At 40.8% G+C, this 26,195-nt stretch overlaps 1 protein-coding gene across 8 annotated transcripts in view; it reads right to left on the bottom strand.

The window, feature by feature from the left end:
• The window catches only part of CSNK1A1 (casein kinase 1 alpha 1), a 38,390-nt gene extending 12,838 nt beyond the window's left edge, over positions 1-25,552 (bottom strand). For 4 of the 8 annotated variants that reach the window (XM_053376575.1, XM_053376578.1, XM_053376573.1 and 1 more), the window contains exons 1-9: positions 24,868-25,551; positions 23,878-23,984; positions 11,855-11,981; positions 10,099-10,197; positions 7,802-7,885; positions 2,919-3,058; positions 2,112-2,190; positions 1,418-1,492; positions 1,097-1,203 (exon numbers count right to left, since the gene is read on the bottom strand). In XM_053376575.1, coding sequence (XP_053232550.1) covers positions 1,097-1,203; positions 1,418-1,492; positions 2,112-2,190; positions 2,919-3,058; positions 7,802-7,885; positions 10,099-10,197; positions 11,855-11,981; positions 23,878-23,984; positions 24,868-24,990 — 941 coding nt within the window. In that variant the 5' untranslated portion in view covers positions 24,991-25,551. Of the gene's footprint in view, positions 1-1,096; positions 1,204-1,417; positions 1,493-2,111; positions 2,191-2,918; positions 3,059-7,801; positions 7,886-10,098; positions 10,198-11,854; positions 11,982-23,877; positions 23,985-24,867 lie in introns of all 8 variants that reach the window. The other 4 variants (XM_053376579.1, XM_053376577.1, XM_053376574.1 and 1 more) reach the window with 3 other exon arrangements.
• Between the last annotated feature and the right edge of the window lie 643 nt (positions 25,553-26,195).

Raw genomic sequence — 26,195 nt, 5'->3', positions numbered from 1 at the left:
AAGAAAAAGAAAGCAGAATATTCACTGCAATGCAATACCTACATTGCCGTTATATAGCACACAAATTTTACTGAAGCCTAAAATTAATAATGCTTTGTAAAACACTTGAAGATTGAGTAGTGTGGTGGATTAATAATTAAAAACCTGTTCGCAGCAAGTTTGAAAGCCACTTAGCAGTCATTTACAAAGTATTGGCGAAGATCCAAAGAGCCCCATACATAAAGTGTAAAGTACTTCACATGCTAGTGTGGGAGGAAATAATTTATCTCTGCACCCAGTTCCCTTCCTCCATCTGGCTACCTATCCATGCTCTGAGGCAACCACCTGAAGCTTTTTGGAGTACTCAAAAAAATTGCATGATGTGCAGACCATGTGACACTTGGGATCTTGGTCATTTTCTATTATAATAGTCTGTATTAAAGCTGTAATCCATTTTGAGTAATTCAACATTAGTAAGGACAGCTTACATTGTAATTAATGTACAACTTACACATACAAACCAGCTTGAACCTTGGGTAGTAACATGAAATTTCAGATACAAAACCATTTTAGTATACAAGGACCATTCCCCTTCCTAGTATGTCCATATTCTTTCTAAAACACAAGGCCTACGTTCATCCAACCAGCTTGTAAATTTGGGGCAAATTTTGCTTACAACCCCATTGCCCTGGGAAATGTGACATCATGAACTGTGTTTTATTGCAGCCATATATCTTTAAATGTTGCTTGGCTTGCCACTCTTGACAAATCAAGTTAACTGAAGTGGTCAATGAAATAAAGGTAGTTTCTTCTGCTGAAATACTAGATTTGATCTTTTACAGATAATTCATGCATTTACTCAATTTAAAAAACAAAACAAAAACTGACTCTGATCTGGGTGAGTGTTTGAAGATAACGCATGTTATATTTGTTTTCAGTGCTGCTGGTGACAGGCTAATCCTCAACCAGATGAAGAGATTAAGGCTATCCTGGTGAGGGCTACGGGTTTCTGTTAAAGCCGATAAAAAGTCAGCAGAACTTTTGTTCTAGTTCTAAGCACTTGCTAGTTTATTACTGTTATGCTCAAAGGTTTTGTGGTACCCTCAGCCCCACTGACCTGAAAAGGATACGGAATAACTGCCTCAGATACATGTAGTCAGGAGCCTCTTCAAAGCGCAAGCCACGACAGTAGTTCAGATACATTGCAAATTCTGCAGGAAAACCCTGCAAACAGAAGTAGTCAAACAGTGACTTACAGAAAAGATTCTCGTAGGTGTTAAATGCAAGACATCAGTTCTGGATTATTGCAAGTTTTGTTTTTTAAGAGCGGGAACACAAAGAATTTATATTGTGTCTAAGAGTTCTTGGCTACTTTACTAATGAAAAGATAGCTCCTTGCCAAAGCAGTTTACGTTCTTAACAACAGCTTTTCTCTCACCTTACACAAAACTTCAACAGGAGTAGACATCTTCTTTTCACTAATCTTTTCATATTTCTGTTTCTTTGTTGCAGCCTGTGGGACACATGGATAAATATATGTGACACAAGGACAGCTGCAAATATCAGATGGACATTACCTTGATGGCCAAGGCTTTATATGAAATCTCCAAGTACAGTGGTACCTTGGATTACATACGCTTCAGGTTACAGACTCTGCTAACCCAGAAATATTACCTCGGGTTAAGAACTTTGCTTCAGGTTGAGAACAGAAATCATGCAGCGGCAGCACGGCAGCAGCAGGAGGCCCCATTAGCTGAAGTGGTCTTCAGGTTAAGAACAGACCTCCAGAATGAATTAAGTTCTTAACACGAGGTACCACGATACCACAATATATTACAAAGAAAATGAAGGTCAATCTGGTATTAAGTTTTGAATGCAGCTGAATGCCATTTATTGCAGTCTAATGCCTACATCATATGGTTATTGTGGTGGCTGCATTTGGTACTTTTACCCATTAAGCATACTGTGTTTGTTTTATTCAAGATACGTGGATAAAACATTTGACACCATGGAGTTATGAGGACTTTTTAACAATTGAGCCAAGTATACAATACTATGTGTACTAGTGTTCTCTACTACACTAGTGGGATTGGGGGGAGAATATAAACCTCAAGTAAAATTTCATGACATACCTTTAATCCTTGCCACGGCAGGCTGGTTCTGTTAAAGTACATCAATACATATCCTAGTGACTCCATATCATCACGACGACTGTGGAGGAAGAGGCAGGGTTTTTTTTTAGTTTATGCTTAAATGGTATAAAAGCACTTGCCATCTGAGGACTTAGCATGGTTTGAAAGGAAGCTGGTGGTTAATAAAACATACCAATACATAACCTGAGTTATAAACAAATTTAGTTGTTTGGGTTCAATGAGATTCTACATTTGATTTTGGGAATGAGGACCTAGAAGTCTAGAAGCAGAATAGTACCACAATATAGGAATGTGCTCTAAGCAGAGTTTAGCATTTTCAATGAGTCATGGAAATCTACTTAGATGATATTATTCAGCCATCTTTCTAGAAGCAAGAACTAGGCAACTAAAATTTAAACAACCAAAATAGTTTTAAACATAATAAGAGCAAGCTCTCCCCATTCAAAACAACTGGCATACATAGAAACCCAAACACTAGCAGTATAATACTTTACCAAAACTACTGAACAGAATCTGGGCTTGGGGAATTTTACAGTGTGTCATCCAGATGGAAAGAAATGGATTGTTTTATTTGTAAAACAGGCTTTGACAGATCCTAGTTTACTGAAATGGTTGTGAGGGAATCATTTTAACAAGAAGATACTAAACTGTTGAGAACATTTAATCTACCTTCATTTCTTAGCTAATTTCTTTAGCTAGAAATTAAAATTCATTTAGGTTGTGTCCATTCAAGATCCCAAATATTTACAGCTTCTAGCATCATTACAGAAATTGCTTGGACCTTACCTCTGTTCAATGCCGAGATGTGCATTGATGCTGGCGTATCTGGCTGTGCCAGTGAGATTTTTGTCTTCTCTATATGGTATATGTTGCCTTGTCCTGTTGTCCCGGTACTTTTTGGCCAACCCAAAGTCAATAAGGAATAACTTTAAAAAAAAAATGAAATGGATTTAATGGATTCCAGCCAGTGCTTGGAAACTACACCCATGTCTTTAAAATGCATTTGTTAGAAACGTTGGATCTAACAAAATCAAGTTTAGCTATAATTAACCCTAAGAGGAGCACTGTCGTATGTATAACTAATCCAAACAAAGAACACTCATATTCCTAAATCAGCTAAGGAAAAACTTCATACTATACAGAGTGAGAATTAGGTGGCAGATTCTACACGTATTTTACCTAGCAGCAAGCCCCATTGAACTGAATGCTTACTTCTGAGTAGACCGGTATATGATTGAGTCATTGGTCTCAAACCTAGGTATTAGGTAAAAAAAATTATGAACTAGGAAAAAGAGGGGCACAATTTTATTCAATTGTGTTCTGGCTTTAGTTTCTCAAATAAATTTGCTTTTCTGCCATTTACTTATTAGCTCACAGCTAACCTACTCAAATTTTTCAATTCGCTTCCCTCATGTTTTTGTTATTATTTTCCCAATCAGTCACTAAAAACTATAGCTTACAACTTGAACCTAATTTCATTTGTTTCTTCCACTCTTTCCTTTTGTTTTGTCTTTTTAGGCTGTAAGCTTGAAGGCAGAAATTATGTTCTTTTTAAAGTCATTTATAAGCTGCTCTGGGTACCTTTTTTGCTGAAGAGCGGGATTAATTTTTTTAAAACCACTACCATATTTCACCGCGTAATGGTCACCACTGCATAACAGTTGCACCACCCTTTTGGGTACCTTAAAATTTGTTCCAAAAGTATTCACCACATAATAGTAGCAGGGTAGAACTCTGATGCGAGCCAAAGGTCGGCACAGCAGGCTCCTGAGGGGGTGAGGGTGGGAGTCCGGGCCCTCGTTGGCTTGCCAGCTGGAGGAGGCCAGGCAAAGCCAGGCCCAGGCTGCTGTTACTGCCACCAACCTGAGCTTGCGCCCCGGGGCCACCCCAGCCAAATAGAGGAAGCAGCAGACGAGCAACCACCTCCACCGCCCATCCGTGATTCCTTCCTCCACCTCTGCACGAGCGAATAGCATTGAAAGGGAATGAGAAACCCAGGAAGAAATAACTTTAATCGAGAACTGAAGCCGCCTCCTCTTTTGACAGAACTTCGCTCAGGGAGAAGGCAAGATCTCGAATGGAAAGGACAATGTCTGTGCCATTTGCTTTGTATTGCACCATTGCCCTCTTAAAGAAACCAGAGTCCATAGCATGTTGTTGCTTCTTACCGTTATTTCATCGTGTAAAAGTTGCCACAGTGTAATAGTTGCACCCTCCCTTTTTAAAAGAAAAATCCGCAAAAAAATGTGGCCATTATGTGGTGAAATACGGTAGTTAAATACATCCATGGTAGAATTCAACATTTGACTGCCACAGGATAAACCTCTTACCAACTTTTCTATACCAAAGCAAGATACAATTCCTGAACTTCGATTCATCTCATCACAGACATCTCGACTAGTATGTAGGAAAGGCCCTTTATCTACAGGCCTTTTCTGGGGTGTATCCTCACTTGTAGAATGATTTCCTCAGAGAGGCTCAATATTTAGGCACCAGGCAAAAACATTCCTGTTCTCCTGGGCCTTCAGCCAATTAAACAATCTAAAAGGTAGAAGTAAAGGTATAGGACCCATGGACGGTTAAGTCCAGCCAAAGGTGACTATGGGTGCAGCGCTCATCTTGCTTAAGGCTGAGAGAGTTTGTCCATAAACAGCTTTCCGGGTCATGTGGGCAGCATGACTAGACCACTCCTGGCGCAATGGAACACCGTGACAGAAGCCAGAGCGCACGGAAATGCTGTTTAACTTCCCGACGCAGTGGTACCTATTAATCTATTTTGGTGTGCTTTCGAACTGCTAGGTTGGCAGAAGCTGGGACAGAGCAATGGGAGCTCACCCCGTTGCACGGATTCGAACCACTAGCCTTCCTATCAGGAAGACCAACAGGCTCAGTGGTTTTGATCACAGCACCACCCGCTCCCTTTTTTAAACAATCTATAGCCTTTTAAATGGGGTGGGGGGGATTCTGTTTTTGTTTTTTACTATGGGAAATTTTTTTGTATTTTTATATTGTAAACCACCCTGCGATCTTCAGGTGAAGGGAGGTAGAGAAACTTAATAAATAAAAATAAAATAGATATAAAATAACAATAATTTATCAGCTTCGGCTCTATGGAGAACAAGTTAGAAAAGACCTATACGGCTGCATCAATATATGTTTAACCATACTTAACTTTTAAAGTGTGCAAATTATTTAAATTATACTAAGTTTTTAAGTCAGACTTCTATACCAAGTAAGCAACAGTTTAAAGGGGAGAAATAATTCTAAAAACTCTTCAGAAGAGAACACCTGATAGAAAACTAAGTTCTAATATGCAAGTTTTTACTTTAAAAAAACAACCCAAAAACTACTTCAAAGCAGTTGTCTTTTTTAGGTTGCCAATGCTTTTATGGATATACTTTGTAATTTATTTTCCTTCGTTTCTACACTTATCACAGTTCAATTGAGGCATACAGAACCAAGAATAAGGAAAGCAGCATTTAAAAAGAATTAAGAATTGTTTCAAGCTATGAGCGGATGCAGACAAAAGTACTCTAATCATCTATCACAAATGAATAACTGGAAGCAACTACATATAGAATGAACTACTGACCCAAATGAGTAACTGCCACAACTTGCCATTTCCACAGTTATCAAATACTACTCTGAATGTCCTCCTCTCTACTAGCATAAATGACAAGACTGCTTCACTAAAACTTGTTCAAATTTTGTGATATACAGGTACCAAGATAGGGTCTTCAGAGACGCATCTATGATGTAAATCAGGCATCCTCAAACTCAGCCCTCCAGCTGTTTTGGGACTACAACTCCCACCATCCCTAGCTAACAGGACAGGTCAGGGATGATGGGAATTGTGGTCCAAAAACAGCTGGAGGGCCGAGTTTGGGGGTGCCAGATGTAAATAATCAAAATCTTATTATTAAAACTTCTTCTTGACAACAGTTTTACTGATAAATGCAATGGGAAAAAAATCTTCTTGAACTAAATGAAGATGCTATTTCAGACCAGCAGTTTGGGGCTTTCCCAAAATGCCTCTTTCCATACTAGCACAAAATAGGTGGTCTTCATTTCCATGTGAGTTTTTAGGGGAGAACTCACTTAAAATTACTCTCATAGGAACCTCAATCTTTAGTGAGGCTAGTGCACTAATATATGGCAGACTGGAATACGAGACCCTGCATATTTATCATCTGCAATACATTCCTTCATTTCTGATAATTTTCACTAACAAGAGTGTTTTGAAGCAATATCCATTAGCAATTTTGGATAATGTGAGGCACCCAATTCTGGAGATGAAAACACCCCTTCCCAACCATTTCTGAAAGAGTACGACCCAGTGGCAAAAGGCAGGTGAATGAAAAAACATGGACTTGTTTTCCATACACCCTCTTCCATGGCAATAAACCTTCTGAAGCTTGTTTGCAAAGTTTGCCTCTCTGCTGAGGAGGGTGTTGAAAAGGGATGTTACCAGGCAAGGAATAAGGCTGTGGAAGCCAAGCTGCTGCAGTTGCAAGTGGAGTACTATGGGCCAAATTAGACATGGCAATTAATAATTGAATGAATAGTGTAGGTTTTTATTGTTTTATATTTTGTAGAGGAAGTAGCAGGCCGGGGGCTCCTCATTAGAATCAACTTTGTCTACTTCTCTGGTCCCAGTCCAGACCAGGGACCGACATTACCTAACTGCACTGGAATAAAAGTTCCCACCAGAGCTAAATTTTCCTGTCCAGCACCAGCATCCTGACACAAAAGCACCACTAGTCGTAAGTAGTAATATTCATGAGTAGCACCATACTTAAGGCCCAACTCCTCCTTCCCTTTTCAACAACTAAAGTAATTTTAGAGCAAGCTAAGAAGGTAAAACTCTTAAATTGCACAACACCCAGGGCTTACAGTGTAGCTTTGGAAACTAAATAACATCCATTTGAAGTAGATGTTAATGCTAGCCTAAGAAGAGGCATCATCAAAAGATAATCCATTTTACTTACTGCATTTTCAAAACTTAGGTCTCTAAAGAAGTGGAATAAGGTTCAGCCTTAAAAAGCAAATGAAAAAGCTGCTTAAGACACCTTGTGCCCATTTTCTGGGATATAGCAAAGCTTTAAAAAATACAAAACTACCAGTGATCTATGATCAAATAATTCTGTTTAAATGTACCACTGGCAACAAGATGATCCTTGTCCCTTATTCTACATTTGAATAAACCATCAGAGCTACTAATACACAAGGAAGAAGTAGAGTTTGTCTTGAATGTTTCCAGACCCGAAATTCATTTTTTCCAAACAAACATCATGCTGTCAATGAACGGGATAAGAGGCCTCCTACATCCAGATACAGACCATGTACATTTAAGCAGGCATATGCGATTCCCTCACAGCACATCCTCCTTGCTGCTGCATTTTTGAACACAGGGCTATTTCTCAAGAACAAGAACATTAGAATAGTTAAGTGATACTTAACTTTGTTCACATTTTAACAGACAGCATAAGAACCTTATAGTTTAAACAAGCGCCACAAGGAAAACGTCTTAGTAATGTTACATGTTTGCCAAGTATGTCTGAATAATATGCCAACAAAAGGTGCTTTTTGCAAGTCTACATGTTTTCCGAAACAAAACAAAAAAGCATATGAGTTTGGGATTGAGGTTGGAATAGGAGACAGTTTCAGACCTGGTTTAATCCTGAGAAAGATGGGTCCTGAGAAGTACTAACAGTCATGCTTCTTTTCCTCTTCCCCACTGGAGATTCTAAACACTGAACAAACAATAGAGGGTGGCAGTGCATCAAACAGTATTGCTTACATTGCAACAATGGCTGGCGCAGACAGGCAACACCGAGGCGTTAGAGAAAGAATAGGGTAGCCAAATGCCATCCTTCTTCCACCAAGCACTATAGTTTTCCAGAAGAGATAATGTTATCAGGAAAAATTTAGAAGATGTGGCAAGTTAAATTTTGAGCATGAGCCACTTCAAAATGACACTGCCTTGAATAAGGGATAGCAATGGCAACATTTGGCTTTTATAAGAAGGAAATTTGGATATCATGTACAAAAGTATCCTTTGACTCCACAAACTGCCCTTCCCCCAAATGACATGTAGGAAGTAAATCTTCAGTAAGGAAGAGGTAGAAGGCATTTAGTCACCTTAAGTTCACTATCATAAAGCATGCAGGGCTTATTCTAGCACAGCTCAGAGATGATCTTATGCTAGAAGTGAAATCACGCCTAAATATGTAATTAAGAACAAATTTGAGAAATGCAGCATTCCAATTTTAATCACTACATTTTAAATTCATTTATAATGTAAAAAATCTACTGGAACAAGATTACCATAACAAGCTATCCTACAGCAACTGGTGTGTTTTGAAAGAATTCATGAAAGACACAAAATGTTTACCTCCATTTTTGCTACAGGAAGAAAACTGCATACTATATCTAAAACCAAATTTCAAAAGAGAAAGAGCGCTGCTATTTACACAGACCTAAAGCAAAATTTTATTTAAATTCTGCTTAGATTAAACCAAGAGATTTAGACTCCTATGTCCAGCATTATTTGAAATGTTAAATAGTGGGCATCTGCTTTCCATTTAAGTATTTGGTACAGACTCCAAGTGCCTCCTTGGGAATGAGAAACGGGATGCGGTTTACATCTTCCAATATGATCCTAACAAACTCACCTAATAAAAGCACAACAGCATTTTCCAGGCTATTCTTTCACTTCAAAGAAAAACAAGGAGCTACAATGCCAGCCCACTACAACTGTCAAGAGTGTGGAGAAAGGGACTCAGAAGAAGAAAAATTGCATTAACTGGTTTAATTGTTCTTGCTATATTTCCAGTTCTTGCCAGAAAGTTAAAGAATTGGATTGCATTAGGGAAATAGAATGTTAAGAGTGCAAAATTTAGAGATAAATGAAATTTAACAGAAATAGGATTACAGGAAGGCATTTTACCTTACTTTTGAGTGCTGCTGTTTTTTCTCACCCCACCTCCCCAATGTTCCTAACTGGTGTACTGTAACTCCTCTAAAACAGAATTCAACAGTGATGGTGGTTGTTTTGTTTTTTGGTTCTAAAGTAATGGTCCCAAGTTGGCATCCATACAGGCAAACAAAGGTAACATTTTATAGCTAGTAGTATCTGAAGAGTCAACACTGAAGGCCTATGAAGAACCAGGTGGGTATCTTGCTCCCAATAAAATAATCAATCACATACATTTGTCCTGCACTTAAGAATTTCTATCCAACAGCATGCTTAATGCACTGCCAATGCTGCCTGTCTGTCCAAGCTCAATGTAGTTTAATGAATTTTAATCCCACAGTCTAGTCAAGAAAAAAATCCAACAAAGACATGCATCTCCAGCTAAATTAATAAATCATCCCCTTCTAGTAAAAAAAAAAGTTACAGTACTTTAAGTCTGTGACTGTTATTCTATATCTACACTAACTGCACTTTGAACTTTCACAGGCTTGTGAAAGCAAAGGAAGCAGTTAAGTCAACAGGCTTGTGTTACTATTAGAAGTCAATGGTTTCTCTATAGATTGGTTACAGCCAATTTTAATATCTAGGTAGCTGGTAGTAAAGGCTTCACCATGCTGGCCTAAATGCAGTTGAGAAAAAGAAATCGCAGTTTATGGTAAGCGGTGCTATTGCAACTCGTGGTTTCTGAATAATCATCAGTATCACTGAACAGAGTGAACTTGCATACTCAATTATGAGTCCATTAGACAACATATTTATTTATATCCTTAAATTCCATAATTAAAATATGGCCAAAGGTTGGGGCCATAGCTCACTTCTGCATTTAGCACTATGATTGAAATTCCTATCTGTTGCCAAATAATTGACAGATGTCAGCAAATAATTGACATGTTTAGCAATGACAAGCAATTAATTCAAGCTGCACAGCATTTCCATGAACTGCCATTTCAGCATCCTCCATTCTTTCATGCAAAAAAGTATTAGACTAACCTTATTACAGTGACGCCCGATACCCATTAGGAAGTTATCTGGTTTAATGTCTCTGTGTATAAAATTCTTTGTATGCACATATTCAATTCTACTGATCATCTGTGAACAAAAGGAAAATGACCAAGATTACAAAGCTTTTCAAGCAACAATATCTTAGGCATGAATCTAAGCATGTTTTGGCAATTACGTGCATTGTTGCTAATCTTTATGAACCCAAAGACTGCATGTTGGTGGCCAAGAGTTGGTGTGACCCCACAACACCACACACACTCTCACCCTCTTGTGCACATAGACACACACCACACATGGTTTGTCCTCAGCTAATCCATGCAAATCAGATGAGATTTGTGGGTTTTTTTGGGGGGGAGGGTGTTATTGCCTCTTCCTGTTCATCAAATGATTGGGGAAAATGTAAAATGCACTGCCATTAAGGTACTGGGATGTGCAAAGGGATTGAAACTTTTCCAACTGTCCCAGCACTTTGTTTTCTTTTTCTGCTGCCATAATTGTTGGAGCGTCCAGAAAAAAACTGCTTGGGTAACAAGAGCAGGCCCATGGGCTTCGAGAGGGATGGTTAGTTATCCTGACCTACAACATACAAATCAAACCAGACAGTAAGACTACTAGTTTAGTAATGCTTTTGAATGTTAGCAAGTGTAAAACCACCAACAAACAAACAAAAACCCCTGCTGACTCATCTACTCTACAGAGATTGGATATTGAGTTTCTTCCTAACAGTCTAAAAAGGTTTAAAAGGCTTCGTCATGTATGGATGGCATTCATGCTGATGACTTAGAAGAAAAACAATAGACATTTAATCATGCAATTTAAATGTATACTAAAATAACAAATTTAGAATCACAGTAATACTTGTAAAGCATGTCTCCATACAAATGAGCACCTGTCTACTAAACCCAGTATGTCCATATTTCCTGAATAGGAGTAATCCATAAGAACACTTAACTTTAGCAGTGGAATACTTCACTTGCTCTGTTCAGCATGGATGAAGCTACTATGGATCCAAACTACTTCTCCCATTGTATGTTGCAAACTACTTCTTCCAAGCAGTTATTGAACAAATGACACTGTTAAAATGTCAACTCTGGAGTATTTGAGCGTTTCTTGTGTTAGTTTTGATATTAAATGGCTAGTGCTCACTGGCCCTCCAGATGACTCAGTTCAAGCTATTCTAGAAACAAATTGCTATCCAATAGCCATTTTACTCTAAATGTAAGAATCTATGCCTTTGCAAATCTCTGCATTATATGCCCATGCTGCAGATCTGTTGATTCTAATGAATCTTATTGAAGCATTCTGTGAATGTTGGCTTTACTATTTCCTATTTCATTCAGCTTCTGTTTACCATCAATTAATTGAGAAATATAGCTACAATGGGCTCTTGGTCTGAGAAATGTGAACTACTGCACTATTTTGGATGATCTTCCTAGCCAAAGATGCATGCATAACTTCAGTCTTATGAAATTAATATGAAGACTGCAAGTAAAGATATGAGGCAAAACTCTCAATATAGTTGCTTGTATGGCTCCATTAAACAGTTTCTAGAATTCTAATATTGTGTTATATACATTAATCTGCTACTATCACTATTCCTTTTTCTTTCTATCATTTTTGTTTCTATATTCATTCGAGTACATGTAATAACAAGTCATACAGTCTGACCTACTTGAAAGAATGAAACGAACAGCATTTTAAGGCACTGTAATATCCATTGTGTAATGTTTGCAGATTTACATACCTGGTCTGCTAACATAAGTACTGTTTTCATTGTGAACCTTCGAGAACAAAAGTTGAAGAGATCCTCAAGGCTGGGTCCAAGAAGATCCATGACTAGAACATTATAATCTTTCTCTTGACCATACCACCTATAAAGAAGCAGAAATGGTTAGGATAGATTGAATGTAACCAAACATAATGTTCATAGCTTGTTTCAGAAAATACTTGGTTTCTGAATATTGTTTTCTGAATATTTAATGAATCCCACTTTTGTAGATTTATTTTTCCGTACAACATTTTAAAATCTGACAGTTGGTTATGGTTTACAAAGCACACACAATGCCACATAATGCAGTCAAGGATCAGCATTGCTGGGTAATTTGCCAATCCCTGGAGTCTCCTGGCCCTGTTCCTCCTCCTCACTAGCACAGCAGAAGCTAGACCATAAGGATTTATATGCTGGCTTTGGGAGCATAGACCTCATAAGGCAGCAAAAAAAGTCAAGGTGAACTAAGATATGTAAAAGAATACAGATTCTTAACTATAAGGTCTCAGTGGCATTAAAAACATTGTTAAAAAGCCAGACTGGATGAAATAAATCCTCAAGGTATGTTTGAAGGCCTGTACTGAAAGCTCCCTTTCCCATTCATAGGCAGCTTTGCTAACTGCAGGGCCACAATCAAGAAGGCTTTATCCCTTGTGCCTACCATCTTAATGTCTGGGCAGTCACAGAGGTCTCCACAGTTGATCTTAAACAAGAATGATTGTTTAGGTGAAGGCAGTCCTTTAGATAAGGGACCCCTAAACTGATTTTAAAGGTTAAACCCAGCAATGAGACAATGAAAAGGAGCAGTAGCTTTGCACACCTTGACCTCCCTCTCCCACACACCCCTCTGGAAAATGGTGCTGACTAAGCCCAGAGAAGCAAGTGAATGGGCATCAACAATAGGAGTAAGGAGGACCCACTGTGAGCAGTGGGTCCTTAAGGACCCTCTAAAATCTAGAATTATCATGGAAATGTAGTTAGATTGCATCTAGTGGTTTTAGTTTAACCAAATCAAAACACTGATCCTTTCAACTGCTGCAGAAAGCAACAACATATGCACAGTGAAATCACTTTCAGGAAGCGCCCTAGATGCATATGTAACAATATTCAGCCATTTTATCCAACACTCTCTAGAATTGAGAAACTACCATGACAGCAACATTTGGTATACCAGAAAGGTCACACTGTAGAGTCACTTAGAAATGGGAACAGACAATTGATAGTCTAAAAATCTGTGTACAAAATAGTTTCAATCATTTCTTTTTTAAAACTGAGGAGTCTAACTACTTGGAGAGCGTAAATTGCACACAGCTGGGAACACACCACAGCAAAGACCACAATACAATACCAATCTGAAATGCAATGCTGAATTCTATGAAAGAGTAAAATAGTGTCTGAACACAGGGAGGCACACCAATGTAGACTTTATGAATGGGTAAAAAATAAAAGCAAGGTCATCATTTCTGAAATCACTATCTCAACTTGCCCTCTACAGACAGAAAGAGCAACAAATCAAGACAGGCATAATAAAATTATTGGCACCAGCAGAAGACAACATATACTAAGGTCAGTTGAAGGAAAATACGTAAGTGAAGGCTGCATGTTTGAAAACTGGCAAGATACAGCCAGTCAACTGGCTTTTAAGTTAGCCTTCACAAGCAGCTGGCACTTGAGGAACCAAGAGGCTCTTTGTCTTGTGGGAATGAAGACACTCAACCCTAGATGCTCCTTAGATGCTCATGTATCTAGAGAAGCAGAGGGGGAAATTACCTTTGGGATTCATACAGGTATTACTATTAATTCCTTCTAGCAATGATTCAAAACTTCCTATACGCACTCAGTATCATGCAAAATTGCATGAGGTATTAACATATTACGTATACTACAGAAATATATATATATATTTTTTTTTTAAAAAAAGTCCGGTAGCACCTTAGAGACCAAATTTGTTCTTGGTATGAGCTTTCGTGTGCATGCACACTTCTTCAGATGCTATAGATAGATATTGGTCTAAAATTTACAGATGCTCAGAAACTCTTCAGGAAAAAACCTTAGGAGGAGAAACTCCCCCCCCCCCACAACTGCATAAGACCACTATGGCACAAGATGTTGAGACAGAATTGGGGGAGGGGAGAACAGACAATTGGGTGGGAGGGGGAAATGGAGTGACTGAAAAGAAAGGTGAGAGGTAGAGACACTAAAGCAGGGGTAGGCAACCTAAGGCCCGGGGGCTGGATTCGGCCCAAGCGCATTCTCAGTTTGGCCTGCGGATGGTCCAGGAATCAGCGTGTTTTCACATGAGTAGAATGTGTGCTTTTATTTAAATTGATCTCTGGGTTATTTATGGGGCATAGGAATTTGTTCATATATTTTTTTCAAAATATAGTCCGGCCTACCACATGGTCTGAGGGACAGTGGACCGGCCCATGGCTGAAAAAGGTTGCTGACCCCTGCACTAAAGTATACAAAGGTTAGACGAACCATCACACTCTCTGGGTAGGTCACTTCCAGGTTAACAAGAATAAACTATTTAAGTGTCTCAAGAGATGGAACTGAGAGCTGTCTGTAGACATCAATTGATAAATCAGTTCTAGGATTGGGCATGAGTCAATCTTTCCACAAACAAAAAACTACAATGGGGTGGGCTGTCCCAGAGCAGCCTAGTGAGGACTAAATGAAGTCAGTGGGCATAGAAGATCAACTCAGGATTCAAGGCAATGTTTTATTAAGAAGATAGATTTGCCAACCTTTGGCCATATTTTAATTATGGAATTTATGGAATTTAAGGATATAAATCAATGTTGTCTAATGGGCTCATAATTATTTGGCAACAGATAGGAATTTCAATCATATTGCTAAATGCAGAAGTGAGCTATGCATCCCATATATGGGATAAGGGAAATAATATGCAGAGTAAGTTTTAACTTACACAATACTCACATCTTAAATGCATCTCTAGCAATTTTCAGAGGCAGAAACTGTGACTGACAACAGTGATTTCACCATGGGTTTATATTTAAAATGCATCAATTACATATACTTCATGTTTACCTAAATAAAACACTGAAAGGGCTAGTCAAAGTAAAATGTACCCAACTGAGACCATAAATTAACACTGAATTTTTTGAAACTATTGTGATTATCCAGATACAGTGGTACCTGTAGTTACGGACTCAATCCGTTCCGGGATGCCATTTGCACCCCGAAAAGTCCATAACTAGAGCACGGCGCAATACAGCACTTCTGTGCATGTGCAAAGCGCGCAGAACGCTTCTGCGCACATGGCGAAACCCGGAAGTGTGCCGCATTCGCAAGCCAAAAAGCCAAAACATGAACCTAACGCAACACAACTTAATATATAATAACATTGAAAGCAGAAGAAAATGCGATGTTTACTTGTGTTCAAGTACTACTTCAAGCGGGACGCAGGTGGCGCTGTGGGTTAAACCACAGAGCTTAGGACTTGCTGATCAGAAGGTCGGCAGTTCGAATCCCCATGACAGAGTGAGCTCCCGTTGCTCAATCCCTGCTCCTGTCAACCTAGCAGTTGGAAAGCATGTCAAAGTGCAAGTAGATAAATAGGTACCGCTCCGGCAGGAAGGTAAACAGTGTTTCCATGTGTTGCTCTGGTTCGCCAGAAGCGGCTTAGTCATGCTGGCTACATGACCTGGAAGCTGTACGCCGGCTCCCTCAGCCAATAAAGCAAGATGAGCACCACAACCCCAGAGTCAGCCATGACTGGACCTAATGGTCAGTGGTCTCTTTACTACTTCAAGCACTTTTTCTTATACTTTTAACATAACACAAAGTCTAGACAGGATAAGTCAGAAGTCAAACACAAAACGCACCCAAACTCTAAGGTGTGACAACTATCCTTTGAAGGTAGTTGCACAATTAAACCACATATTTCAGCAATGCAAGCTAGTAAAGCCATACCTCATTTTGCTAAATTCTGCCTTGCAACTAGTCATCTAGCAAGAGGCAATTGTGGGTCAGAATGCATGCACAATAAGATATCAGTCATTGACACTGTTGGAAAAAACACAGTAATAAACCAGAGCAGGCTACTGTCTCAATGCATCTACAAACTAGTTCACATGAAACTTCCCTATACATTCCATCAAATGGAGAACTGACTGAAATTCAGAGAAACAACATTAATCATGGCTCTTTAGCCCATAGTTTAACTTGGAAGGAAGGAGTGGCAAAAGGCAATGCATTTCCAACCTTTTCTCCCTCCAACACACTGAGCAGCTGCTCTCATTCTGTTAACAAAGGATTTAGCCTTACACAACAGAACTTCCCCCTCCTGCACACACACCCTGGGGGAAACTCCAGAACAAATTTGGGGGGGGGGGGATGAGAGGGGGAAAGTTCCACTGTGAAAACAGAAATCCTTCCACTAACGGAATGACTGACTTAGCACTACTTTGGATACAAGTCTAAGTCCGGGGACGAGAGGGCATAGTGTGAACACTTGGTGAAACCTTCAGAAGCTAAGTTAATGCTTTGCCAAAGAAAGCAGGCTTAGGTCTGATCAGCACCTGGAACCAAGTCCTATATTACCTATGTAACCCTATGTATCTACTCCTGAAATTCATGATAGAGAAGAAGAGGAGTTTGGATTTGATATCCCGCTTTATCACTACCCTAAGGAGTCTCAAAGTGGCTAACAATCTCCTTTCCCTTCCGTGAGTGAGTGAGGCTGAGAGACTTCAGAGAAGTGTGACTAGCCCAAGGTCACCCAGCAACTGCATGTGGAGGAGCGGAGACGCGAACCCAGTTCCCCAGATTACAAGTCCACTGTTCTTAACCACTACACCACACTGGCTCATCATATATTTAACAAAATAGTCTTCTTCTTTTTAAAAAGGGTAACTCGAGGAAGTTAAACAAGATTAATTTGCAAGCATGCTTCTCTGCTAAGGTGAATCTGGAATAGCAAAAATGCACAGTGTTCAAAACTCCCATTGTTCTAGGCACATTTTGCAACAGGGAATTTCATTAGCATGAGCCGTTTCTGAGCTCTGGGCGCAGTACTGCACCTAAGATTTCAGATTAAAACTGCATAGTGGAAGGAAAGGAGGAACTTTTGCTGCCTCCCCACTTCCAGCTACTCTCTCTGGAGAAGAGACCCTCTTAAAAATATTGGGGGGTGGGCAGGGGAAAGACTAGACCATGTGAAAAGTGAACATAATATTTTAGCTGCAGTTCATTCATTTTCAGCTTTGTATTCTTGTTATTAAATAGCGCACCTAGACATTCCGTTGTTGAGCCCATAATCTACGTTTAAGGTGCCATTTAGCTCCTAGCTTTCATATTCCAGGTTTTAACTCCAGAAATGCTCTGTCTCCATCATCTGGGCTGTTTGGGCAATCTATCCCCTTCCCCTAAACAAGGCACTCGCTCAGTTTTTTAGAGTGCTGATAACACCACAGTTGTGGGCTCAATCCCCATATGGGACAGCTGCATATTCCTGCATTGAAGGGCTGGACCAGATGATCCTCAGGGTCCCTTCCAATTCTATGATTCAATTATTCCTGGAGCCAATTATTCACTTCTGCAAATGGAGATGATGCACTTTTGACCCCTCAATTTATGCATTCCTATGTATTTCACATTTGTATGACTAGGAACAGAAAAACCTGGGGCACCTAGCAGTGTTTGAAATTAGCCAGGTACATTTTGGTAGTGGTGTTGCGACTACGTGGAGATTTCTGGGTGCCAGGTTGGTGACCAGAGTTTAAAAACCTCTGCCTTAGTCCATAGTTAATACCACTTCCATTTTCAGTTTGCGCGTTTCTCCTTCTTGCATAATGGGACAAGTGAATTGTTGTAAAAACAAGCTACAGTCAAGCAATGTAGTTGAGATCATAGAATTGTAGTCCTGGAAGGGACCCCAAAGTTCATCTAGTAAAGGCAAAGTAAAGGACCCCTGGACAGTTAAGTCCAGTTGAATTCGACTATGAGGTCCGGCGCTCATCTCTGCTTTCAGGCCGAGGGAGCTGGCATTTGTCCATGGACAACTTTTCCAGGTCATGTGGCCAGCATGACTTAACCAATTCTGGAGCACGGAACACCATGACGAGTGCCAGAGCGCATGGAAACGCTGCTTATCTTCCCACTGCAGCGGTACCTATTTATCTACTCGCATTGGTATGCTTTTGAACTGCTAGGTTGGCAGGAGCTGAAACAAAGAAGCAGGAGCTCACCCCATCACAAGGATTTGAACCACCGACCTTATGATCGGCAAGCCCAAGAGACTCAGTGGTTTACACCACAGCGCCACCAGGGTCATCTAGTCCAATCCCCTGACGAAAAGACATTCAGTTGTGATGACAGTAACCTAGATTTAAGGTGCCACTTGGCACCTAGCTTATATATCTGAGTTTCTAACAATGGCACCTAGTCCTCAAGCCACCTAAAAAATTGCCACTGGCACTTAAGAAATGTTTAAGAACTAGTTCACGGTCAATGAATTTGAAACATTTCATTCAAGTTGTCCTTATGACAATTTTCCAAAATTATATGGACATATGAGATTTAGAACCAATCCCACCAATGTTTTGTTTTTTTTACAAACCTATTTTAAGAGAAAAGACAATATTTGATAGCCTTCATTCAACAGCCATAAGCAAAGGTACACAGACAGTTTTTGTAATGAAAATGCATCTTAACCCAAACCAATCAAAAGTTAGATGCCATGATTCCACCTTTTCAAAATTGTCCGTTTAATGCCTTCCCTCTGGTCAGTTTGAAAGAGTTCTGTACAGTCATACCTCTTCTTGCAAACGCATCATGTTGCTTTTTTTGGGTTAAGAACATGGCAAACCCGGAAGTGTTTACTTCTGGGTTTTACCGTGTGCGTGTGCGCACACGCACATGCAGAAGCGCTCTATAGCGCTTCACACATGCACAGAAGCCCCACTCTGGTTACAGACTTTTCGGCGTGAAAACAGCACCCCAGAACAGATCGTGTCCGCAACCAGAGGTACCACTGTAGTTTTGTTTCTTATGATGAAGTGGTAGCAAATAGGATAACCATAGAACAGGGCCCAATATTCAAAGGTCAGTTTAAACAAACACACAAAATCCCTAAAATGCAAATCCTTATGTTATGCGGAAGTCAGTTCCTAGAGTTTCCAAAGCAACTTATCAAACAGTGCTAGGAGCAGGTTTCAGAAAGGGATGGGGTGGGGTCATTTCAGAAATCCTTTCATACATACAAAGCATGTTGTGCAGCCTTTTTGACCAGGGCTTGTAACAAGTCTGTATGTAGAAAGAAACTGCCCTGATGCTCCTAAGGACAGAACAAGGGGGACCTGCAAAAGGAGTGTTGCTGTATGGAGTGTTCCTGTTCAGGGTTACAGCCAGATATACCCTCTTCCACTATATTCCCCTCCAATTGCCTCCCAAAGATGCTCTGTGGCCAGTGAGCATGCTTAGCCGTCACTGCCCTGTTGATATGTGTGTGGACTGTCCCTCTTGTATTCCTTATGGATTGTTTGTACATCTGCAAATCCTGTGGTTTCTCTGATCATACTGATACCTCCCCTCTTGGTTATCATGGGCCCTGCTTTTGCTAAAGTCCAGCAATATTAACCAGCTCAGTTTGCTTTTAGGAGAGACAAAAGTTTCTAATAGCAAAGTTTAATGTCTATAATCAAACTAACATGATTTTCATTCTGATATTAGTTCTCTACAGGCACTCTCTTATGTTACATAAACACATGACGGGGGATGCAAAGACAAGTATCTTGTTTGACAAGATTTTACTAGACTATGATTTAGACTTTTTAAAAGTATTTATGAATACCTTTTCTGCCCACAAGTAGCTATAATTTCTAAAAACAGTATAAAGACATCAGTTAAAACTAAATAAAACTTAACACCACAAAACTACAGAGTTGAATTTAAAATCCATCAAAAGCCAGACAAAGCAAAACAGTATTTAGGGTTTGCCTAAAGTTAGGAAAAGATGGTGCCAACCTGACCTCCAAGGAAGGCAAGTTTCACAATTGGGTGCTGGTACAGAAAAGGCCCTGTCCTGGGTATCCATCAACCTAGCCTCCCTTTGTGGTGGCACATACAATACGATCACTGATAAAAGACTGTTAATTTTGGACAGGAGGCCATCTTTCAGATATCAAGTATTGGTATTTTTGAAATTGTGTTGTGTTATATTGGGTTGAAACCAGTCTAAGTTAGTTGCATTAGGGTCCTACTGAAAACTGTATGAAATGTTAGTTAAGACTTAAGTCGCAGTTATTTCACTGGAAACAAAGTGCAACTAAATTTTAATCCAAGCTATCATTTGCCAAACCAGTTAATCATTTGCAAAAATAATATAACAAAAAACATACTGGAAAACCTGTTCAGTTTCTCCAACACAAACTATTTGATGCAAGAATAATCTAAGAGTGCATATGCTTTCTTGTGCTTCATGTATTTTACATGTGAGGAACAGAGCTGTCTTATTACTGATCTTCTAAGTCACTCTGGGAACTTTTGGCTAAAGAATGGAGTAAAAGTGTTTTGGATAGATAATCAATAAAATAAATCAGAAATTACAAAGCAGAGCCATAATGCCAACTAAATCAATGGAGGTAAAAATAAATAAATAAATCACAACTTCATTCATCCAGGTGATGTCCTTCAATGTTTTTTAAAGAAGTGGAATGGACCTCTAAGGCCATCTGGTTCAACCCTAGCTGATGAACACTATAGCATTCCACCACTTTCCAGGGCAGCCTGTTCCACTGTCAAACTGTGCTAACCAGAGGTGCAGAACTCAAACCATGATCTGAACATCTAGTTGGACATGCAGTTATTCCTAATGTTTAGCTGAAATCACCTTTCATGTAATTCAAACCCTTTGGTTCGGGTCCTACTATCTGAAGCAACAGGAAACAGGCTCAATCCAATCATGTGACAGCCCTTGGAAGTATTTGAAGAGATACATATTTAATTGTCTCTTTTCCAGACTAAACAAACCCAACTCCATTAACCTTCACCATCCAGTTTGATTTCATTTTCTAATCTCTCAGAATCATGCAGCTATAGTTTTAACTTCATATTCACAGTGCAGCAGCCTCTGGAGGCAACAGTAACTGTCAATTTAGACATCACATCACATCCATTAGCAATGGCCATTTGGCCTGCTAGTCTGCCAACTGACTGAAATCATGCTTTTGTCAATTCAGACAATATGCAAAATTACAGTCTTCCTTTAACCATAGTTTGAACCATCTTCAGCCATTAGCTCTTCCTGCCGGGGGGGGGAGTCTGTTAGAGTCCTGGTGACCCTGCTGCTTCACTGGGTCCAGCTAAATCATCCTCAACTTCAGTGTCTTCCCCCTCTGACCTGCTGCGCCTCTTGGGCCTTACATTAGCTACACATGGGGTGGATAACCTGTTCCCTTTCATTTGTTGTCAGGCTCCAACTTCCATTACCCACTATAGCCAATGGTCAGGGATGATGTCCAGCAACACCTGGAGAGTCACAGATTAGCAAGCCCTGAATTATGCAATGATCACAAGTGCATGCCATGGTAATCAATGTTTGAAATTTGCCAGGAGCACTTTGCACCTGGTTATCGGCCACTTGCAGCCAAATGAAGATGCCCGGGCACCAGGATGACACCTGACCAATTGGGGGTGCAAGCCTGGGGATCCTTGGATCTTGACTGTTTTCATACACTAGCAACACATCCAGCAGTATTATATTGTATTTTATCTGCACAAACATAATGAATTTCAGGAACCAAATAGCTGTATTGAAAAATATAACTTTTAAGGCATCTAGCCCCAAAATTGCAACTAGGCATTCTGTTTTGGAAACTGTTACCCTGATTTAAGGAGCCATTTGGTGCCTAGCCATATCTGAGTTTTTAACACTGATGGTAATCCAACAAATCACAGTAAACCAAGAACATTCCTTGACCTGTCATTGCAGTTTGCTTGGTGCCAATGAATCACAATCCGTGATTCAGATCTAACACTAAGCAGGGGATCATAGTTTGTTTCCACCCAACACAAGCACAATGGAGAAAATTAGGCACAATTGGCTTGTGCACAGGTAGCCATAGTTTATAGCTTACAATGTGAAAACACAACCAGCATGTGTAGTTAGCAACATGCAAACAAAGAAGACAACAAAAACTTCAATGATTACTTCCGAGATGAAAGAAGAGTTGCCTCGGCAAACATTCCATATCCTCATAATAATTTATCATCACTCAACCAAATCAATTTCCTTTACTGTAAGAAGTCACCAATTACTTCATTATATACATTTATGGAATTGGGTGGCTAAAGTATACTCTGCATTTCCTAAAAATATACTTCCATTAATGTTTTATTATTTAAAAACAACTGCCGGTTTAATAAAGCAAAAAGTAAAATTTAAACAATTAAACTAAAAAATAGCCTCACTAACCAACATGTAACTTCCATACAATCCAGTGGTTTTTAAATGACATCTACAGTTCTTCATAACAAAAGACTGGCTTTCAAAGCAAGATCATACAATTTTCAACCTTAGCAGTAAAAATTTAAATAATATTATGCTCTGCATCTAAGCACAGGCCTGAATAGAATCTTATCAAAAGTGAAAACTCCATCAACAGAATGCAGAACAGCCAAATCTATTACGTAATAAATGCAGCTTTATTCCTACAGTTGCACAATGTAATTAAATCGGAGGGGGGGGGGCAGTTGCTTCATACAAGTATGTCATTGAATAATTCTGTATCCATTCAGTAAAGGACTTATGTAGGTTACAACATGGCATTGTAGTTTATGTAGTTCACAAACTTCCAGCAGCAGAAGCCTCTTATGACTAAGACATCAAAATTTCTTACTGGTTCACAATTGCAACCCAGTTTTTAACTACTTAGAGAATTGAATTGGAATATCTACAAGAAGTGCCTTTACTAAGTTTATTTTCTGCTTACACATGGTTCACTTTGATTATGAGGTACAAATGCCAGAAGTCACAGTACAACACACAGAAGTGAAATGTAAGAGTTCAGAATGTCCAACTATTTCAAAAAAGGTAAGTAGAATAACCATCCTAAATTGAATCCATTTACTGTAGTCTCTCCACTTGCCAAACTTATTACTAACAATATTCGTAAGCAAAACCCAACCAGATTATTTTTTTCAGATATACAAGGTATTTAACAGTACCGCCTGATGTTTTAGAGCACTAGCAAAGAGCTGCTAAGAGTCTTGACTCAGAATCTTTTCCTTTGTACAAAGTTTTTTTTAAGTGCTTTTTATGAGTTTCACAATAGAAAAGTAGACTGAGCCGCGACTTTATTTACTCTCCCACTAGCTACTAGTTCCCTCCATTACAAGACTGGGAACCTCTCAAGTAGATCTCACAATGAAATTCCATTTTCAAAGGAGAATAAAAGGAAGGAAGGTGATTTAAGCAGCAGTGCGTAATTAAGAGCTCAGTGATGCATATGTCGTCAGCAACTGTAAGGGGCTTCCACTTTCTGCACTCTTCCTTCCCTCCCCAGTCCTCAGGAGCCCCAATCTTTCAAGATACAATACTGATGGTAGAAGGGAATGGGAGCAAGGTGGGAAATTAAAGAAATATATTCCACTTCTTGGGAATGTTTAAGTACTGACATCCGCCATTTTCTGAGCAGAGGAGGAAGACATGTTGGAACAAAAACACAAAAGGGAGCAGCCATTTCCACTGTTCTATTCCAATCCTCAGAGTAACCAGTACTCCTGTTTCAACTACTGCCATATTCTCAAGTACTAGATAATTTTGTTGGTGCAGAGATGGGGAAGGGAAACAAGCAGCTGGTAGGGAAGGATCCTTCAAGATCTTTTTCTAGATGCAACTTGCTACCACTCATAATAAGGCTTATTTCAGGCAACATATATGTATCACTTCCTCTAGCAGTGAAAAACAAAATACACTCATCCTTTGGGGAAAAGAGATAATGACTACTTTATCTCCCAAGAGCTATAATTCTTACCGTATGTGAGGGATGCCAACTCCCCCTTGCAGAATCTTGTATAGTTTGCTTTCATATAGCAGCTGGGGATGTCTGGCCTTCTGAGACTCCAACTTCACAGCTACTTCCTGCAGTGAAGAGGGAATATGGGTCAGAGATCCTATTGGAGCAAGAGGACTGCATTTCTCCACTACAGCATATTTGAGGGCATGGGAAAGCCTTCCACAGGAATATCCTGGTAAGTGACAAGCTCCGCAAACGTATTCCACACAGTGCCGACTTCTGTAAATATCCATCCTAGGGATACTAACATTAATCCATTATTCCCAGAAAGTGTTAAAACACTATGATGAAGGTGCCTTCATTGCCTCTTGAACGAGGTTAATTGTGAATGCAAGAAAAGAGCTTAGGTGCAGTTTCTCTATAGATCACATAAGGATCCCCCCCCTCAACAATACAAACGGCCTCTTTATCCATCTATTACCAGGCAGCCTGGCGTTTTATGTACTACAAAAACTACTAAGCTAACAATTAAAAGAGTCGGGGCGGGGGGGGGGGGGGAGAAAATTTTCAAAACTGAACCAAGCATTGCAGACTCATCACTGCCAAGACAGGACGGAAACCCTATTACAAAAATACAAATCAAAACCCTACACCGTGAAGGTGCTTATTATGATTTGTCACGATCGTGTTCTTCCCACCCCCACCCCGCAAAAAGAATCTAAGAAATAAGTTCCAAAATAAAAATGAGGAGGAAAAAGTCCGACGCTAATATCTATAAACGACTAAAGCGGAGAGGCGGCGAAGTCAGAAACGGCCCTCGACATAAGGGCGAAGTGGGGGCGGCCAGGCTTTGTGGCAAGAGAGTCCGGGGAGCTTTTCCTGGCGCTTTCCCCCCGAGTTGATGTTCTGCCAGGCGGGGTGGGGGGAAAGGAGCGAGAAGCGAATCTCGGACGCGACGGGGGAAGAGAGGGGGGGGGAGAAGAGGCCCGGGCGCCCGCCGGCCCTTACCTCCCCGTTGGTGATATTGATGGCCAAGTATATGTCCCCGAAGGAGCCCGAGCCGATCTTCCGCACCAGCTTGTATTTGCCCCCGACGATGAACTCGGCCTTGGAGCCGCTGCTGCTCGCCATGGCGACCGAGGGAGAGCGCGAGCGGGGAGGGGGGGAGGGGGGCTTGTTCACACGTCGAGAGCCCGACTGCCGAGTTTCTCCTCAAGGAGCCCCCGCTACGAAAAAGCCAGGATTTCGAGGGGTCTGTCGGTGGGAGGAAGAAGAAGAAGAGGGGGGAAGTGTATGGAGGACGGGGGGAGGGAGGACTCCGGTCCCCGAGGCTCCGTTCGCAACCAGGCCCCTTTGTAGGAAGCGGACGTCCCCCTCCACACGCTTCCGCGGCTGTCAGCGCTCTCTCTGCCCTCTCAGGAAAGGCAGCCCTGAGGGCTGGGAAGGGAGGGAGAAGCTCGAGCGGATCCGGCTGCCGCCGCCGCCGCCTGGCGCTTCATTCGGCCGCCGCCGCCATCTTGTCTGTCTCTCTCTTGCTCTCACTCTCTTTCTCTCTCTCTTTCGCTGCTGATATCCAGGACACAAAATGCCTCCAGCCCGCGACCGACGCTTCTTCACCGCGCAGAGCACTCTGGGAAACAGGGGAGGAGAAGCGTCTCTCTGCGCATGCGTTTCCCGGAGGGAGGACAAGCAGGAAGTGTGCGTGATCTTAACGGCTTGGAAGGGATCGACTGGTTTGGCGCATGCGCAGAAAGGCGCGGGTTGTGTTTGCCCCCCCCTTAAGAGTAGACCCGCCCGTTAAGTACCGTGGGCAACTCTTTGAATTACGCAGTTTTCATCACGCCACACACGGGGTTGGGAGGGGCAGGGGGAGACAAGAAAGAAAGAAAGGTTTAATATAGCGTATAGTCCAAGAGAGGCTTCTCTAAGTGACTGAAGCAACCGGTTCAAGCCCTTATACTGTAACTGGAATGTGCCAGGTGTGCGGGGCTTGATCGTTTGCTTTTTATCGCGTTCATGCTGCATGGAATTCGGGGTGGCGTACGTGTCTCTTCCGCCTCCTCATGTAATCCCCACAGCAACCCTGCGGGGTAGGTTAGTCTGAGCTTCATGGCTGGGTTGGGATTTAAACCCTGGTCTCCCAGGTCTTGGTCCTACCCTCTTAACCACTACACCACACTTTCCATAGGGTCCACACGTCTAATTAAGTTAGATGCCCAAGTGAAGGGGCGTTGTTGTTTAGTCGTGTCCGACTCTTCATGACCCCATGGACCAGAGCACGCCAGGCGCTCCTGTCTTCCATGCCTCCCGCAGTTTGAACAAACTCATGTTGGGCA

This window comes from Podarcis raffonei, chromosome 2 (genome assembly GCF_027172205.1).
Source record: "Podarcis raffonei isolate rPodRaf1 chromosome 2, rPodRaf1.pri, whole genome shotgun sequence".
In the NCBI taxonomy this organism is placed as follows: Eukaryota; Metazoa; Chordata; class Lepidosauria; order Squamata; family Lacertidae; genus Podarcis; species Podarcis raffonei.
Note: the sequence above shows the minus strand (reverse complement) of the source record. Positions and strands in the feature narration are given on the sequence as shown.